The sequence below is a fragment of the Hippocampus zosterae genome, chromosome 3 (assembly GCF_025434085.1).
Source record: "Hippocampus zosterae strain Florida chromosome 3, ASM2543408v3, whole genome shotgun sequence".
Lineage (NCBI taxonomy): Eukaryota > Metazoa > Chordata > Actinopteri > Syngnathiformes > Syngnathidae > Hippocampus > Hippocampus zosterae.
The window spans coordinates 19,405,698-19,425,186 of NC_067453.1; the positions used below are offsets into that span (position 1 = coordinate 19,405,698).

The following is a 19,489-nucleotide window of genomic DNA, read 5'->3' on the forward strand; positions in this document are numbered from 1 at the left end:
CACCTCATTCAGCAGATCTATTTCTTTATTAAATCAGATGGTACAGGTGCACATAACACCAAATTGACTTTTATTTTCTGAACAGACGCAAGTCACCATAGCTGAAACGGCCTGACAAGTTGACAGGTCATTTTATGACAGAGTTATCAAAGTGGGAAATTAAAGACTCCATATTTCAACAGGTGTCAAACTATTAAAATGGATCATTTACAAAAGATAAAAACCTGTGACAAATACACATGAAAACTTGACTGTATTCTTTAGCACATGCATGGTTTCTCAATCACACGCGCACCCTACCCTGACGACCTTTTAGAAATTGCATAATCCAGACTATGACAGATTACGTACATTTGTATCATTGCATACGTGACTAAATAAAATACATGATATCTTTAGAGGCATACCAATGTCCCAAACTTTCTAAAGCAAAAAAAGCAAAGCAAAATGCATCTCTTTAGTATTTTTAGTTACAACGCATTCTCATTTATACACAATATTTTAAAAAAATGTGAGTGACAAGCAAAAGTCTAATAACGACAGCATGATGAGAAAGTCCTTGGTTACAGTGTATAAAACATGATTTTTTTTAAATGAAGAACTTAAAGCAATATATACAAACGAGCTATATCACATTGGTTAAAATGTCATCCTGGCTTCACACAGTTTTTACATTGGCTTGTAGAAAACACACATCCCGACACTAGAATATAGTGCTCAATTAACAGTAGTCAGCATATTTGACTCCTCCTTCGCTGACATCCATGGAGCGTTCTTATCACAAACTTCATGGCAGATAAAAACTGAGCCTGGACTATGTCGGAATCGAAGAAAAGACTGACAGTGTCTTCCACCGGTGGCGTTGCAGGACTGCTCATCACATTAGAAGTAAACTTCTACTTGACATTACCTTCCATTTTTAGATGGACGTGTCTGCAAAGTCTGGTCTCGTAAAGCCTTTCTGTAATGTTGAAAAAAACACAGCAAGAGAGTTATTCAGGTATGCTTTCAAATAGTTATGCATATGCCAAACAGACTGCATGGGCATTCCTTTATGTAGTCAGACATAAATCATTCTTGACACCACACTGCCTTTGGATGAAAAATTACGCTACTCCCTATTTTTCGACAAGACAGGACAGATTTTATTTGAGCGCAGGCATTTCGGTGCTGTCAAGACTTGTTCATTAGCACACAAGCTAAATGCCGCACCCTTAGGTGGGGCAAGTCAGAAGCTGCAGAAGGTGATTAGCCTCTGGAGTCCTGGGCTGAGATACGCACGTGTGTGTGGGTGTGTGTCTGTGTGAGACTGAAAACGTTTGAAGATGTACAGTTTTTGAACAAGTGTCTTCTATATGAACGGCCAAGAGCAACATCCGAAAAACACGCTTTACCCTACTCCTGTTCTCAATACGGGTAGGGAGCCATGAAAACGCATTCCAAGTGTCAATTGACATGAGGGGTTTTCCCAATCGTGTTTTAAACTTAAGAGAGGGTGTGGCCGTAATAATACAGTGGATAAAAGTGAATATGTGGAATACCTTTCAATAGGGCTTGGGCGATTAAGGGGAAAAAAAAATCAGAAACACCATTATTTTAAAATGATTTAAAAAAAAAACAATCCATATTAAGAAACTTTCCAAATTTAGTCATTAATTACCAAATCACCACTTTAGACTTATCTAAAAAAATAAAGTAATATGTGACAAAGTGAAATAATATCAAAAAGAATTTGTTTGAATACATTCCTGTTCCTGTTCCTGTAATGTGCACCTGGGCTCCAAAGGGCAGCGTGGTGCCATGTAGGTGGAAAAGCGAGTGGAAAAGAAAGTACATTTGTGCTGTTATAGTTACAAACTCGTTTTTCATAGGCTAGTATGAATATATGCTTTTGACTATTTGTTATATTGTCTGTGTGTGTTCTTCACACATTCATGTGTGAAAATCCGCTATTTGAAGGATTATCATTCACTGTACTCAATGCTAATTTTCTATTACCCTGGCAATGCGATTTTACATTGACTTCTAGCATTAGCGCAATGTTTCCGAGACAAAGTATGTCTTGTATTGAAATATATGATGTGTGTAATTTGTTTTGGTTTGTGTGTTCAGCTTTACAATAAAGTCCAACTGGGGTGTCATTCAACATATTTTCTTTGAAAAATGAGACGTAGCTAGAGACAGTTTCCATACATTTTTGTAGTCCTTGTGCAGTTTCTTGTACTGGAACATGTTGCTGAGCACTGTGGCGGCTGCTTTGGCTGCTTTCATCTTTCCAGAACTGCAACAAACAGAACAAACCACATGTGGCATCAAAACTTGTCTATTCGACATTCTTGTACATCACAAATCTAAATGGAATGTCAGTGCCCTTTATTCGCAGCCAGTTTGACTGACTGTCGCCTCACCTGGAGTCGTTGGTGTTCTTGATAGCGACCAGTTTGGGCAGGCCGTCAAAAAAACACACGTCCCTTGCGGCGACTGAGCTGCAAGTCACCAAGTTGTTGAGAACACCGCAGATGTTGACCACCACGTCACTGGACGGCTCCTTCTGGTAGCCGTCGATGGGCAGCTTGGTCACCAGGTTGTTTACTACCTTTGTGGCTGGGGGAAGGAAAAAAAAAACAAAAACAAGAACACCAAAAACTGTTAGGATAACATGTTTATGGACACAGGTTTCCATTTGAAGTCAGTAATGATTCCTCACATTAATGCGTGAGCCATAAAAACCACAAACAAGATCAGCGATAAAAGGGATAGAAATAATGACGAAGCAAAAAAAAAATATATATATATATATATATATATATATATTGGAGCAGGTTGGCGAAAGAGGATAATGTTAATTTATCCTTTAAGAATGAAAAATATATTTTTTTTTTGTTTTGAAGTTTGATCTACAAAGCTTGGCAATACGGATTTGCATCAAAAAATTGGATCAAGTCAATTTGTTGACCAGCGTAACAAAGGCAAGATGCATTTAATCAGCCGATGGATTTAACTGGCCAATACAGTACAAGCTCTTAAAATAAATAAACACCAGCAAACATCTGCAGATTGATTATGTTCACATTAACGCACCAGGGAGATGTCATTATAACCCAAAAGTACCACATTGTTATAATCAGCGCATCATATCGCATACACACGACAAATTGAGAAATACCCAGTTTTGAAATCAGAAGACGAGGACCGTTTGTCCAACTACGTACATGTACAATTCAAAGACAGGTTTGGGAACAAAAAGGCTTGCAATGCCTCAGCGTTATTCAAAGTGAAGGCAATTTGCAATTGTGGAACAGATCTTTACTAGTAGACACGTATGATTTTCTTTAGTGGGTTACAAGTTAAAATGATGGGCCAGCTCTGGTCTTGAGTTTTGACACCTGTATGCTAGAAGCATGGTGTTGATACTTTATGGAGTGCTTTGTGGCATCTAGATTAAATTACACACTCTATTTGGGGAGATGTGTGTAAAGTGTGTGTTTTTATGGTCTCTCAAAGCGGCACAATTAACGGAATTCTAATTATGATCACGTTTTTGGCAGCCACGATTCAATTCACTTGACTGTTGTGCTAATCAAGCACTCTCTGAACCAAAAGTCACTCAGCCACCAGGGGGAGTACACATGGTCAAGGCATCTTTAAGCTGCCCAAATAATAAGCAAGCAAGCGCACCCTATAGTGGAGGCCTCAAGTAAGTAGAGTAACTGCTCAAATTGGAGATGAGAAGAATGATGGAGAAGTTCATGCCTTGCAAGGGATCAAAATTGCTTTTTTTTTTTAACACTCGGAATAGTATGCAGTATTAAGATAAGATAAGATATCCTTTATTTGTCCCACAATGGGGAAATTTACAAGTTTGCCCTTTTAAATTCTTGGCTAAACGCATTTATTTTATTTATGATTTACCCTTTCAGGGTTTCAGAAGTTTCAATTTGCATGGAACCTGTTGACGTAGTTCAGTGAAAAGTAGTGAAATAAAAACACAAGCGTTTTTCCAGACAAGAATTGTGATTAATAATAATGATGATGACTATAATCGTGATGACCGTTTTGGCAATAATCTAGTCTCTATATTATAGTTTTATACCTATTACAGATAATCCTAGAAAGTATCCCTGGGGATAAACAGTGAGAGAAAGACTTACCCATGTGATTCTTATCCTTGGCGTGGCGGGACAAATTTCGTAGGAAGCCCGTGATGGAACGGAGCTCCAGGTCATTGTTGGTGCGCAACAGGTCTAGTAGAACAGGCAACATGCGCTCCTGGTCCATGGCCACGCGGCTCAGCACTGCCGCCCACTGAAGCAAAAATCAGACAGTCGGCCTCAATGAGTCAAAAGTCGCATCATTCAGATAAGGTCTGAGGTCGTCTCCCGTCGCCCGAGCGCTCACCCGCTTGTCTCCGGCCGTGATGTTCTGCAACGCTCCCGCTGCCGCCTCCCGCGTGGTTGAGTTGATCTCGCACTGCTGCAGCACGCGGTTGTACAAACCCACGATCTGAGGGTGCCACAGCCATTCCATCCCCTTTGGCACGCGGGCCACCTCGGTAAACGTGGACAGGTCCTGGTTCCTGCTCTGTGGCCGAGGGAATAAAAGCAAAGATACAATACAATACAATACAATACATGCTGATTTATATAGCGCTTTCACAACAGCGGCAGCTGTAACAAAGCGCTTTACAAAACAGTTAACATAAAGTAAAATAATAAACACAACACATAACATAAAACACGGACAGTCGTGCAGTCCTAACCACTTTTCCGTCACACGCTTTGTTGTTTGAAGCGGTTTGAGATGAAAGAGGTCAAACGACAAGAACAAAGTTGGAGTATGAATAATAAGGTCAACATTCCCATATGAACATAAGAACATAAGAACATAAGAACTGCAGTCTTTCTTAAATTAACTGATGTAGTCATCAGTTAATTTCGCAGGCTAGACGATACCGATTTTTTTTAGGCTGATGCCGTTTTCAATAAAAGATTAATCAGGCGAATGATGGGATATATATATATATATATATATATATATATACTGTATATATATATAAAATGAACAAAATCACTTATTTCTGGTCTCCTTAATGCATATTTATGTTATGTAATAGAGATATCGACAAAGAGAGGCAGGACTTTGTCCTTTAGTATTTGTTTACAACAGAGGAAAATCAGCAAAAGTCGTCCAATTGTGGTTTTTTTTTGGGCTGATTTTATTTGGAGGACGGGGGGCAATGTTTTAATGTCATTATTTTTGTTTTTGCCACACACACTGCCTAGTTTTGCATCCTTTAATAATATTAAATGTAAATTAAATAAATTAAGTAATTTATTTAATTAATTAATTAGATGTAATTTTCATTTAGGTAAATTAAGTAAAGTAATATTAGCAAGATAGAGAAGTGATTTGGTTGGTAAATTAATTGTGTTATTTGCATGCTATGTGTGCCATCGGCGCCTTGCTTGTCATTCAAAGAGCCTGTTGGGCGGGGTGGGGGCTATCCTATGCTAACGGTTTCCTTGACGCCTTCGCTGGTTACATGGCACCACTTGAAATTCAAACAGGAGAAAGGCAAGCGTCACGCGCACGTACATTGTTAGCCTTCTTGCTTTGAGGCGTGAAGCAGCCGATGGCTTCGCCCTTCCCAGAGCCCTCAGCTCGGCTCGGCCCCTCCAGGCGAATCAGAGCCGAGGGCGGCATCTCACTGTACAGCTGGTAGGAGAGGTTCCTCAAGACACACACTGCATTTTCCACCCCCTGAACGTCAGACACACACACACACACACACAATAAGAAATGCACATTAAGACGGGCAGACCATAGACCCGGTAGACAAAGTGGTTGTCAGCTGGGAGCTCAGGTGCACACACCTTGTCCTCCGCCTTGTTCTCCTCCAGCGAGGCCTTGATGTAGTTCACCAAAGAGTCCACCAGCCCGTGGGTTTGTCTCATCTGCTGACGGGTCTTTTCATTCACTGAGCTCAGATTCCTGCCAAATGCGCGAGAGGGCATGATGAATAGAAATGCAGGCTTCTCTTTACCAGGGATTGTCATCGATTTGGATTTTTCATGATTGTTTGTTTTCTTCTTTGTGTTTTAATGCTTCATTTTAGTTTAGCTTGTATTTTGTATTGTTTGAGTAACTTTTTTAAATATATTAGCTATTTGTCTAGAACAGGCATGTCCAAAGTTGAAATTAAACTAAAAATGGAAATGTGAAACAGACTGGCTTACTAAAACTTGAACAATATTGTTGTTCAATGTAAAGAATGTCAGCCAAGGTCGGCCCCCCAACATTTTACCACATAAAATCTGGCCCACTTGGCAAAAAGTTTGGACACCCCTGGTCTAGAGCATAGGTGTCAAACTCAGGTCCTGAAGGGCCGCTGTCCTGCATGTTTTCCAAGTCTCCCTATTGCAACACACCTGATTCAAATTATCAGATCATCAGCAAGCTCTGCGCAAGCCTGACATTGAACCTGTTCATTTGAATCAGGTGTGTTGCAACAGGGAGACTTGGAAAACATACAGGACAACAGCCCTCCAGGACCTGAGTTTGACACCCCTGGTCTAGAGCATAATTTAAAAAAAAAGAGTCACTAAGAATTGTGTAATAAACTATCATTCTCAAACAATTTCTGTAGCTACGGATGTTCAGTAATACGGAAATAAATACATTTGAAACAAACTCAGAAAGCGCATGTATGATAATAATTGACAGAGACAATGCTGAGCACATTTTCACTGTGATTTGTTAGGTTTTTTTGTATTTTTTTAAATAAGATGTAGTTTTAGTTTTCTTTTTTTAAGCATTTTTGTTTTTTTCTAAATTGAAAAATGCTTTTTCAATTTAGTTTTACTTGGTTAATTTTCATTCACTACAACAATCTTGATCTTTACACCGCTCTTTGTTTCTCTCTAGTTTCTAAAAGCTTAGAATTTGGCTAAAAAAAATTTCATAGCGAGGAATATTTATTGCGTGCAAGATACAAAAAAAAAAGTCACAATAGGTATTGTGTCGTAAAATAAAGAATGCTTATCAATTAGGAAAGCTATTTAGAGATGTTACCTTTGAAGTGTTAACAATTATTCAAAAGATTACCTGACTTCTTTTTGTCACATTAAAACTTATTACATAACTGCAACTTTATTCTCACTATTTGGTGGTTTTTATACTGGCACATTTTCTTTTCACAGGGACGTTAAGACTCCTTTGTGCACATTCAAGTCTGATAAATGACTGCAGCAACGTTTCAAAACCCGGTTTGCACACAAACAACGGAACTAAAGTAATTGCAGGGCGGCAGTGCCGCAAGACTTTTGGCACCCAAAGAATGATAAAAGTGCCAGACATCGTGTTTCCGACAAAAAGAAAAAAAATGGTGAGACACAAAGACATTTGGACAAACCAAAACAAATATCGAGTGAGGCGCACCTGAGGCAGCCGGTAGTGTTGTAGAAGATTTCTGCCTCGGAGGCCGACTGCTTGATGCCTTCCGAGCCCTCGCTGCCCGACAGAGGGATGAGGATCTTATCGGTCAGATCCGGAAGAGCCTCTCGAGCCAGTTTCTCCTTCAAGGTGTCTTTGGATGAAAGGTTCCACAAGATACCTGCGCAAACACACGGGGGAGCAGATGCAAAGGTTATTGTTGGGCGTCTAAAATGCAGTTGAGCTCATGTTACATAACTCTGCCGCGTGGGTTCAATTTTTTTCTTTTGACAGAAGATAAAATTTTGTTGAACTCAAAATTCCACGGGTACTTTTATTTTGAAGTCCAGACGTTCAAGCGAGCCAGGAGGGTAGCGGTTGTGAATTAAAACCCGTCAAACTGTCTTAAATCCTTCATGTGCAATCATTGATGTTACGCAACGGTGCATCAATATTACTGGCCGTGGCCACACAACGGAGAGAACGTTCACAGTGTCAAGAAAAAGCGTTACGATGCACGAGCAAATCTATTATTCATTTGTCACTGATCAACAAAAAAGAGAAGCCGAGACTGCATTTTACTTAACTACAGGTGCTACATGGTGTCTGTTCAAAAGGGAACATCTAATCCATGTTATGACAAAGAATACAGACTAACAGAGAATTCGAGCGCAGCCTCTCACTGTTGTCTCACTGACTAAGCATATGTACACATCAAAAAAGTGAAAAGGCCATAAATGGGAGTGGCAGGTATGCTGGCAGTCCGCAGCGAGAGAACATTTCCTCACATGCTTCTTGGTGAAATGAAGGCTACATTTGCCTTAAGTGACAGACTCTTAAGTTTACGCTTGTAAAATCAATACTAAAGGGCTCCACGGGCTCGGTTAGGAAAAAACCAAGATATCAGGTTACTTCACTCAAGTTCAAATGGAAGAGATGAGGCCAGAAGAAAAAAAAAACGAACAAGTTGAGCTCTGCATGTCACATCACGCTCCGACTGCAAATTCCTACCGGTGATGTTCTTTTGGAGCTCGTCATCAGGCTCCTTGAGTGCCTCCACCAGCTGGGGTATGCCGCCCTCCTCGATCAGGGCCACCTTGTTGTCCATGTTCTCATAGATGAGGTTGCGCGTGGCGCCGGTGGCATAGCGCTGCACTTCCTGATTCTCGGAGTTGAACAGCTTCACCAGCTCGCTGATGCCTTTGGATTGACGAACCTTGAAACCAGAGGAATTGACATTAATTCTTGTCTAGGTCATGCCATTTTCTGAAATAAAATTAAATTCAGGTTCTTCAAATATTGAAATCCCCTACATATGGGATGGATAACAATTAGGCCATATGAATTTTATTTTGTATTTTTTTTAGGCTGATGCCGATTCCAGTCTTTGGTAGGAAAAAAAAACATCTGACAACGGATTAGTTGGCCAATTATGTTTAAATAATATATAACAAGTAAAAGAACTGCTGACATGAGTTATTTGATTGTTTTACAATAGTTTTTACAAGAACAAACTCACACAGAAAAAGCATGGGCTGTTGGATTCAGTTTAAGAAGCAAGCACAGAATGTATGCAGTAAATAAAAGTGGTGACTTCAAAAAAATGAAAAACTTTCTCACAAGCCAAAACATGTCCTCTTTGACAGAGTTGGATTTGAAATATCTGATGCACATCGAGAGAGTTAAATGAAAACAGGAGCACATTTCACACGATAAAGGAAGTTGAAGCATTCATAAAAATCTTGCCAACATATCATATTTGACGATATCCTTCGGGCCATAATTAAAATAGAATTTTTAATCTGGTGAATGGTACCTATTTTTGGCCTGAATTTACTCAAATGGTCAAGCCCACACCATTCCGTTCCTGCAATTTTAGTGGGGAGGAAATAAGAGAGCTCTAACCATTGATTTCAAATGTTAACCACTGCGGTCCTCAGACGCCTCTTCCCAACACTAAACGAGCTGAAAATAGTGAAAATGCGCTTGGCTAAACCGGGCCAAGTGAGCTGCTAAAAAATGGCTTCTTACTTCACCAAGTATGCCTGCCATTTGATACCTGCGATGTTGACCATTAAGACATTAACCAAAATGACAACAGCAGCAATCTATGGAAGGCTCCCAACGAAAAGCAGAGCACTACTTCCAACACGGTGGGGGCAAAATGAATGTTTGTGGTTCGAATTCCTCTAAAATATGTTCCAGATAAATTTCCCAAAGCAATTCCAAACCACGAGGCTCATCTGCTCGTCATACCTCATTTTTGGCATCGCTGTCATTATAACACTCGTGTTGAATGTAAGCAGCACCCAGGACCTGCAAATCGGGGTCCGGTTCTCTCAGGTACTGGACAGCTCTGGCCATGTCCAAAGTTTCGATCCTGTTTGAGAAACACATGGGAACTTAGACAAGACAGTAGCTGTTGTTGCACACAAAAAAACAACAACTTTCTTTCGCTTTAACAAGCAACAGCGATGACATTAATCTCGGGAGAGATGTTGGGGTTTTCTTATTGCGTAGTTTGGTGTGATGAATTGCCACTAAATCTCACAGATGTCTGCAGAGTCACTTGGCTAACCCCGCGTGGGATGTGTGAAACGCGAGCTACCACACCCAAAACCAGTCCTGTAGCTATGAAGCCAGGTCACAATCCATCGTGCTTACTGTTAACTCACAGCATTGCAAAACACACACTTCGTAAAGATGGGGGTGCGGGTGGGGGGCCAGGGGGTTGTCAGTTCAGGCAAAGTCACATGACCCGCTCCCCCACCTGCACAGGAGGCAAAACTCACATTAGTGAGAGCACTCCCACTCCTAATTCCCCCCAAAATTGATGTATTGCTAAAACGCTGTCTTGAAATGAACATTTGCAACCACCTACAAGTTAGCTTGTCTCCAATTGGTGAAAAAAAATACGACAGACTTGCTCCTGAGGCAAATAAAATGGCTATCTAGCATAGCTAAAGTCAACTTATTTCCACTTTGATGTTACTTCTCAGAACTGAAAAGAGCAAAGGAGTAACTTCACCATTTCTAGATTTTCTGACAGATTCAAGAAACCAATATACAGTATTAAATATAACAGTCTTGAAATAAACAAAATAAATAACAAGCCAGAATCGACTCAAGGTAGGTAAGCATTGCTAGCTAGCATGGCAACAGCTCATTTTGGCTGAGACGTTACTTCATAAAACGGAGAAGAGCAAGGAGGTATCTCTTACTTTTCTGAGATATAATTAGTTTTACCGGTGTACGACATATTCATTTTATTCAGAAAGATTGTTTTTTTAATTTCACCATTCACTTATTTTACCAAATATTCCACGTTTAAAAATAAAACAGATCGCCTTCAATGGAAAAATGTGTTATTTGCTCAAACATTTAAAAACCATACTTTTCGAGGTGTAAGCATCCCGTCGGAATCTGATACTGGGCCATGTCTTGGACATACCACCGGGTACAGTTTGGTACAGATCCAAATTAGGATTAGTAATCTTTAAATGCAGTCTGTGATCATCAGAGTGACAATTGTATACAGTCTTGTACCCAACATATCCTCACAGAGAGAGAATTCAGAGGTAGAACAAAATTTACACCTTTACAAATGAGAATTTAGGAACATTTGTAATAAATAATGGCGAGCCTCTTACCCGTTGAGGTTTCCCATGCTTCCCATCCCCATTTGCCCGTTGAAGATGTCGACTCCTCGGCCCACGCTCTGCATGCTTTTGACAGACATGGCCCGGGACAAGTTGCTTTGACGGCGCTGCATCGTTAGATTCCCCTGGGAAGCAGAGGACATTCCTGGCCCTATGAATCCCGAGTCCATCTTATCTACTCCCCCTCCAAACATGCTGGACGCGCTTGACATCTGACGCTGCAGGGTCCCCGACATGGAGCCCATGCTCATGCGGTTTCGGTTGTTAATCCTGTTGATGGTGCGGTACGCCGGGCCTTTGTAGGAACATTGCTGGACCATCCCCATGTCCATCTCTGGGCCACGTGCGATAGTGCCGCTGTGAGATCGACGCATGGACCCCGGAAAGGTCATGGTTCCTGCCCCTTGCCTCACTTGGCCAGTGTAGCCATTGCTTTGAACGTAGTGGCGGCTGAACCCGGCGTCGCGGTCGGAGGCCATGCTGGCGCCGTCGCTGTCGTCCACCATCCAGGCGTTTGTCGGCATCGTCTGCTGTCTCATAGCATGCATGGAGACGACTTCGGGTTGGTGCTGGTTCCCTTGGTAATTTCCCATGTGGGCATCTTCACGGTAATAACCGCCGCCGCGTCCGCTGCCTGCGACGCGTCCGCCGCCAACGCTGATCCTGGAGTACTGGGCCATGTCTGGACCGGCTGAGAGCGAGCTAAAGCCAGACCTCTGCGAGATCTGGGGCGTCTGGAGACAAAGCAGAGAGCAAGTGTTAGACTTCAGCAATGAGGGAGTGTTACTTATTCTGATCTGTGTGCTGCATGTGTGGGAGAGTGTCTATGTGTCACTCAATGCAAGGCATTCATCATCGGTTTCCCAGTATCGTAAAGGGGTGTGACAACGACTACGCAGAGGTTATTGATTAGTCACAGGTTCGACATACTCCCAAATTTCACGTCAGCATTAAATCCAGACAAACGAACCCGGTGAGCTCCTGAAAAAAGAGCCAAGTTGGAATCTAGAGGGTGGATTTGAAATCCCTGGACTGATTCTTTCACAGGAGTCTGTGAAATACCACAAGTGGCAGGAAAGGGATGGCTCACCCTTGACAAACTAGACGAATACAAGCTCGTGGTGAAATACTCACCATTGTCCTGGAGCCTGAGAACATGTAGGACGACTTGGAGCTGTAACCTGGATTGTACGTCTGGTATTTCATGGTGGAAGACCCACCGTAGTCTGGAAGGAAAACAAATACGGTTGCACGTCGGTACCACAGTATCACAGCGATGTCAGTTCTACGGGCGCACGGCAACCACTTGACATGCATCTTAAATCTTACACCACAACTTTGCACATGGCTGAAGAAAAAAATGTGAACGTAGAGCAGGAAATTTGACGTTTCTATTTGAAACACATTTGTTACTTGAACGAAGGATGGCAGCGTAGTCCTTTTGGTTGCTGCGAAACGTTTTAGTGGCTAAAAAGCACGACAAGGGCGGGAGGGATTTCAAACAGGTGAAGGCAGAAAAACAACAAAGACAACAGAAGGCCTTTCCCAAAATGCGCTCTCCCACGCACTTAACTTACCATCACTGTTTCTGTTCGGAGGAATTTCCACCTTTTTTTCTTCTTTTTTTTTTTGAGCAAGGCGCTCCACAACTGACTCAGCCTCTGATGGTGTTCTTTTTGCAGGCCACTCAGAGGTGGACTCATGCATTTTTTACATTTCTGTATGTGTAATACGGACTCAGCAGTAAGGCTGAACAACTTTGATGATTTTTTTCCCCCTAAATATTGTGACTGCAATTTAGTATGCAATTTACTTTTATTTTTCACGGTTTATTGACCGACTTCAATTAAGAGTCATTAGTTACTGACCTACAGTATTTGACTTTCAATCTTTTAATTCAGTCCAAACTCCACTTTTGTGTGTGAGAATAAGCACTCTATTAAAAACAACAAATACCACAATCCTGATGAGAAGGAGGCTTAACCGCCATCCCTAAGGATTCAAGTGCATGCGCTGGGGGCCGAAATTTTATCGCTCTGACATTTGTTTACAGTTTACAACTAAAACACCAACACTCTCCCCCACAGCTTTCTCAGCAGTCTTTTTCCACAACAGAAAACAGGTCTTTGTTCCAAAGAAGTGGGTCAACGGAGGACAGCAAAGCCTCCGCCATACTGTAAAGAGGTGCTATTCTGTTTAGTTCCGCCATATTTGGCTCTCACAAACACCTCGCAGGCACGCTCACAAAAGACTTGGGACACACCTTGTAATCAATGAATGAGGCCCTTCTGTCTCCCGGCGCATAAAGCGAGCTTCATAAAGACATGACTGCTTGGTTTTTAAGAACTTAACTTGTGGTGAAAGGCTCCCAAATACTTTTGTCATTGCAGTGACACATTTGCAACCGTAAGAGGAAGCAGAAACATCCAAGAGTTTGTCAAGTCACCTTTGGGGAATTTAGTGTTGCGCCACTTGACTGGCTTTTTCGCTTTAAGGCAAAAAATGTCAATGAACAAGTCAAACAAAAGTGGAATAGTCAAAGCCAAGCGGTTACACTCGGTATAGTATTAAAAGTCCTAATGGGGACTTATGCGAACGTCTTTTTGTCCAGTCCAAACATGTCAGTTTGACTCATCACCTGAGAACAAAAGTGAAATGTGGAGTCGCTTCATGCGTGACGCCAATTGGACACGCATACAAACACACGACAAACCGGTCGGCAAAGAGGAGAATGACAACTACTACCCCCCAGCCCCGCCCTGTCAACGCCCAAGCACGCCTGAGACGTTGCACATAAAATGCACGAGTCACTCTTTCAAACTTGAAAATATTTCTTTTCTCCCCCCACTTCAGCGTCGTCATTGACGGATGCCGCAGCCTCCCTCAGACGCTGATATTTACAGGAAGCTTGTGCTACACGGGAAGCAGAGGAGGGCTTTCCTCATAAATTCCTATTTTGAACACTCGCTCTTATTTTCTTCCGAATGGGCGTCTCCTTCGCCGCCGCTTGCCTGTGCTGCGTCTTGTACACGTTGCAAATGTGGATGCATGATTTGCTCAACCTGTGACTGGAAGAGGCCCTCCCCGCAGAGCAGCCAAGTTTGCATCAAGCAGTACAAACTGGTTCCAAGTTGACCCAGTTGAAACAGCTTCAACCAAAAGACAGAAGAGAAGATACAACAAGCTGCTGCATTCCAGCCATTTAGGAGGATATATTCTAGTGTACAAAAAAAGACATTGCACAGTAGTTGCCTGCGGGGCTGATGAAGCTTCAGCTATCATTGGACAACCAATAATTTAAGAAAGGTCTCATAAGCACACAACTTTCGTGGTTAAAAGGCGACAAATGATGGGATGCGAAAGAATGAAGTGGCGCCAAGGTGAACGAAGAAAAAAAATGGTCAACGTTCACTTCCCATTCCCATTGACTCAATTGGTCAAGTTATATGATTTTAGGGACTTTCGTTATCACTTTTTTTCTAGATCGATACCGAGTACTCACCGATACAGAGCACCGATACCTCTAGAACGTTTGATACATAAAATTTCATTTAGCACAGTGACCAAAAAAAAAAAAAGGAATCAAGACCTTTCTTTCTGATGGAGGACTTACTCAATGTCAGACTTTTCAGACTTTAATTATTGTGGTGATTTGCAATTCGAACATGAACAGAAACAGACGCATTAATATCAAAGTCTAATTCGGTCCAGGGTCATAATAGTTTGTGATTTGTTTTTATTTCATTTTAAACCCCTGCTACCCCATATTCAGTTAGTTTTAGTTCGTTTTTAGGACAGGTTTGATTCCCCCCCCCCAAAGTACTTCATTTTAGTTTTTATTACTTTTAGTATTAACTGTGTTTTGTTTTAAATACCTATCTTCCTTCTTTTGTACGGCCGTACGACACCGAAATAAAGAATTTACTGTAACTGAAAACTCATGTATGAAACTAACAGACAAAGATGAAACCGAAGAACATTGTAGCTGTTGCTAAATACTTTCATAAATGGAAAATGTAGTTTCAGCTCTTTTTTTATATTCTGGTTTTTATTTCATTTTGTTACGGAAATATTTTTTTTTCAATTTTAGTTTTAGTTATTTTGTTTCATTTCAAAACCCATAATAACCCCAATTCAGTCCCGTGGCTCATTTTTCCATGTTGTATTTTTGATCTGGGCCTAAAATTAAAATACAAACAACCATTTGTTTTAAAATTCTTGACATAAAATGAAATAAACAAATCACAAAATAATTAGTCAATCATTCATTCTTCAAATGCCAATTGAAGTTTTTTTCATTTTCCATTACCAATTCAAAATAGAACAAATGATACACAGCTTAGGGAAGTCTACTCATGACCTTGCACTTCCCTTTTGGAGTCCCACAGTTTATGTAACCACCCCACTGTGACGTGATCACGCACAAGCTTGTTGACATCACATGCGTGCTCATTAATTAACAAGACAACATCGGGTTCTAATGACACCGTCACCTTCGAGGTGTCTGTTTGTCTATCCCTCCATCCCACTGTCGCCTCTAGCGTTCGAGCAAAAACTCGTACCCTCAGCCTGAAGGCACACTTTCACCTCTGCTATCACAGGAACAAGCAACACTTGTTCCAGCCTGTTATACATTAACCCTTCTAAAGGGGTAGGTTGGGTGAAACTGGTTGGAGTGGCGAGAGCCTGCAGACAACCTGAATGCACACATTCCGTTTTTAGTTGATATTTTAGTCAAACGCTTCAGAAATGAGGCTTTTTGGTGACATTTCCATTTCTTGCCTGATTATGGAAAGCAAAGGGTATTTCCTGAAATAAAACCAACTTGTTTTGTTTTGTTGAGTAAAATATCACAGTGTGCCAATTGTTGTAATTGTACATTTATTGAAGTTTCTTGCCTGCTAGCTTTCTCAGATGTTGAGAGAGGTGTCAGACGCCTTCCTTCTTTCATGTTTATTTTAATCTTTGTCATTTAGGCTAGAATAGACAGGAAATGCAATTGATGTGCCTCATGTGATGATCATTTATCCGAGTTGACTAATTCAATTACTTTATATAGCTGTTTATGTAACAGGGCTTCATAATTGTGTACAGGCTGGCTTATCATTTGAAAAAAAAAGTTTCATGGGGTGTGGCAAGAGCCAAGAAACATTTATAATTTGAAAGGCAAAACATGCAGATACAAGTTGTGTTTACCTCACCGCCCTCACACGTAGACACACATTTGTCATTTTGTTTCCACTTATTTGTCTCATTTAATGATACACTGACAATATGTAAAATATTAAATTGAAGTACAAAGCACTTATGACTGCTAATCTACATTTGTGCATAGTTTATTGATTAATCCCACTTTCTTTTAACGGTCTGCGATTGGCTGGCAACTGATTCAGGGTGTCTCCTGCCTGCTGCCCGAAAACGGGTGGGATAGGCTCCAGCACCCCCCGCGACCCTAGTGAGGATCAAGCGGTTCGGAAAATGGATTGATGGATGGATATTTTAACGGTTACCATAACACAGTTCAGTACTGGGCGACACTTATTTATAAAACAGCAAGGCACCTGTTGCGAGCATTTTTTTAGGATAATTCCAACACAGGCTGCACCGGTTAAAAATTAAATCAAAACCAACAAAAAATCTCCCGGTAGGTGGAACTTCTGACGCTTTCATGAAATTCGGTAAATTTAGGAGTAGTTGTTGTCCTACCTGACATGGCGGAGGTGGAAGCGGAGCCATTGTGACGCGGAAGTGTTGACTTCTCGGCCAGCCGCATCTGAACCTGCTGCTGGACCCGGCGAACCCTCGACACCTCGTCCGAGATCGAGGGGCCGCTCCCGAGATGCATCTCGGACGGGAGGCCATAGGTGGTTACCGAGTTGTTGGGCTGGAGAGCGGACAAAAAGACATTCTCAGAGGCCACGGTGCTCATGTTGGAAAAAGTAGCGCGTCCTGGCGCGGTGCTGGCAGAATGAGGCAGTGGAGGCACACTGAGGCTCCCCCACTCAGCAGAGGTGCACAAGGAGGGGGCGGAGCCACAGCACACAGCACCGTGGAGTGGACGTACCTGACACTCACGCACTCACGCACGCACACAGGTGAGCGCCACGCTGCTTACGTAACATCACAGCTTTGACAACATACGTACAGTGAGAAAAGTAGGAGAGAACAGGGCTTGATGTCACACTTTTATATATTTCTTGTTATCAACACGTCACAGATAAGAAACATGTGTACGAGATGAAAGATCAAATATATGTATTCATTGGAGCAATTCGCGCCAGAACAGAGTTATTAGCGATCAAATACACAGTGTGAAACCAACCAACCAACCAACCAGACAGCCATAGATTTCTCACTAAAGGTTGGGAAACATTAAGAGTGTTGAATTTTTCTAACTCCTTTATCTCAGTAAATATTTGTTGTTTTTTATGCTAATGAAAATACGGATACAGTGTTCATGTATTGATTTGATCAAATAATTGGTTCATTATAAATAAATACAGCAGTTAAAAAATAAGAGTGAATTGATATTGTATGATTAAAATGACCGTTTTTTCCCCTCCACATTTTTATTTGACCTCTTCGATGACTGCCTGGCCCATTTGTCTAATTTCAAAATGAAATGAGCAAAAAGGTTTGCCCACCAGACACAACACAGATGTCAATCCGGATTAGTCACCGTGTGCAACTCGCCGGCTCCGCTTTTGTTTAAGGATAGACAGGATGCTCCCATGAAGAATCCACACAGTGGGAATGCACACTTTGATGTTATTATGATAAATGATTATTTCGGGAAACATCACTTTCAGTTAAATTGACTATTTTAATTCTTTATACACACCTGTTCTCCTTGACAATATGTAATGTTCATCATAAATATGTTCAGGAATAGTTAGATTGTGGCCTAATACACATTGATTGTGTGTGTGTGTTTGTGCGTCTGTGTGTGGGTGAGGAAGTAGACACTCTTTCCTGCCAAACAGGCTTTTCCAATGAGTCCCATGTGAATTTTACATCCTCAAAGTTCTGATGAACAAACACCAGGATGCATTGCTTTTATAAATATTTCCAAGTATTCATGTTTTTTTCAATGACATATTTGTGGATGAAACACAAGCTATGTAGTGCACGTTGAGTCCCACTACCGTCCTAAATGTTACACGAACTGTACAAAATACTGCACGTACATGACAAAAACTGCAGCAGTTCATCTCATTATATTTTGTAGATTTTAAATTTGCATTTGAACTGAACGTGTGAATAACAAACGGGTACATGGTGTGGCACAGTCATTAGGTGACTCCACACCCAACGTTTATCTGGAGTGTGTTACGATGAGTCAGTGTTCTCAACGGCAAGCAAAGAGCAAGTTTGCATATGCCTGGGTTGTGTGCTGGCTTGGAATATCACTATTTTACAAAACACATCCATTCATGCACTCGATTTCACTTTTGACATCAATTGTAGACCAAAAAATATCGAGTAGTTGTAAATATTTGATAACCTGAGTCCACATGGAAGCATGCAATTTCACCCAACCCATCAGGAAAGAAAATTCTTAGGTGTTCAGTAAAAATAGCAGATCATTAAAGCCTTGGCTTAAGGATGGTCAACAAAGGTAAAAAAAAGGCAGAGTAAAACGTAAAAGCATTTTGTGAGGTACAATCAATGAGTTATAACTATATTGTAAGATATGTTTAAAAATCATACATTGAAAAAAATGTAATAGAATATATTATTTTTAAAAATAGAGTGAATTGAGTCTTTCATTTAGATTGCCGAATGGAGAAATGTATTGCATGCATTCATTTCTTCAAGTCACAAAGGGGGAAAAAAGCAATTATTCCCATCAATCATAAAACACACACGGATATTCATATTCTGATGTAGGTGCTCATTATTTAAAGGCTGACCTACCATTCCCACTGAGGCTCAGTTGATTGCGAATGTGGTGCACCTTCTTTTCTTCCAAGCAGGTGATCAGATATGTTACAGTTTTGTTTCAAAGTGCTAATTGTTGAGTTTGTGTCAACTGTCACCGCCCTGAAGAATTTCAATTCTGGCTGCGTGTAAATACAAGACAGGCCCTAGACAAAAGATGAGTCACTGACAGCACGGCGGGGTGTGTTAGCGGAACACCACAGGGGAGTGTGCAGTGACAAAAAGGAGAAGTGAGATCCAAATGAATTTGACGCTTCTCCACGAGATGTGGGAAGTCCTTCGTGAGAAGTCAGGTGGGATTCAGGCTCGTTTCTGCTAAATGCTGGGGTTTTATTTATAGTCTTGGAGAGAGAAAGGTGTTACATTTGTGAAGGAATGACTCAGGACAATACTTTTCAGCAGTTTCTTTTTGTTCCATTCAGATGGAGTGAGTAAGTGACAGGAATTCGCCACGCTCG

The 19,489-nt window shown here is 41.2% G+C and overlaps 1 protein-coding gene across 2 annotated transcripts; it reads right to left on the reverse strand.

Moving 5' to 3' along the window:
- Nucleotides 1-7: 7 nt before the first annotated feature.
- Nucleotides 8-19,210, reverse strand: pkp3a (plakophilin 3a). 2 transcript variants are annotated; one of them, XM_052061163.1, is made up of 14 exons: nucleotides 19,008-19,210; nucleotides 16,797-16,974; nucleotides 12,225-12,316; nucleotides 11,082-11,824; nucleotides 9,688-9,811; nucleotides 8,443-8,647; nucleotides 7,438-7,612; nucleotides 5,874-5,991; nucleotides 5,596-5,760; nucleotides 4,399-4,581; nucleotides 4,152-4,305; nucleotides 2,409-2,604; nucleotides 2,194-2,281; nucleotides 8-961 (listed from the first exon to the last, which is right to left on the reverse strand). In XM_052061163.1, exons 1-14 carry the CDS (start codon nucleotides 19,008-19,010, stop codon nucleotides 920-922), a joined length of 2,466 nt encoding a protein of 821 aa, XP_051917123.1. In that variant the 5' UTR covers nucleotides 19,011-19,210; the 3' UTR covers nucleotides 8-919. The 2 variants fall into 2 exon arrangements, with proteins under 2 accessions (XP_051917123.1, XP_051917122.1); XM_052061162.1 differs by lacking the exon at nucleotides 19,008-19,210 and having other exon boundaries at nucleotides 16,797-17,143.
- Nucleotides 19,211-19,489: the final 279 nt, after the last annotated feature.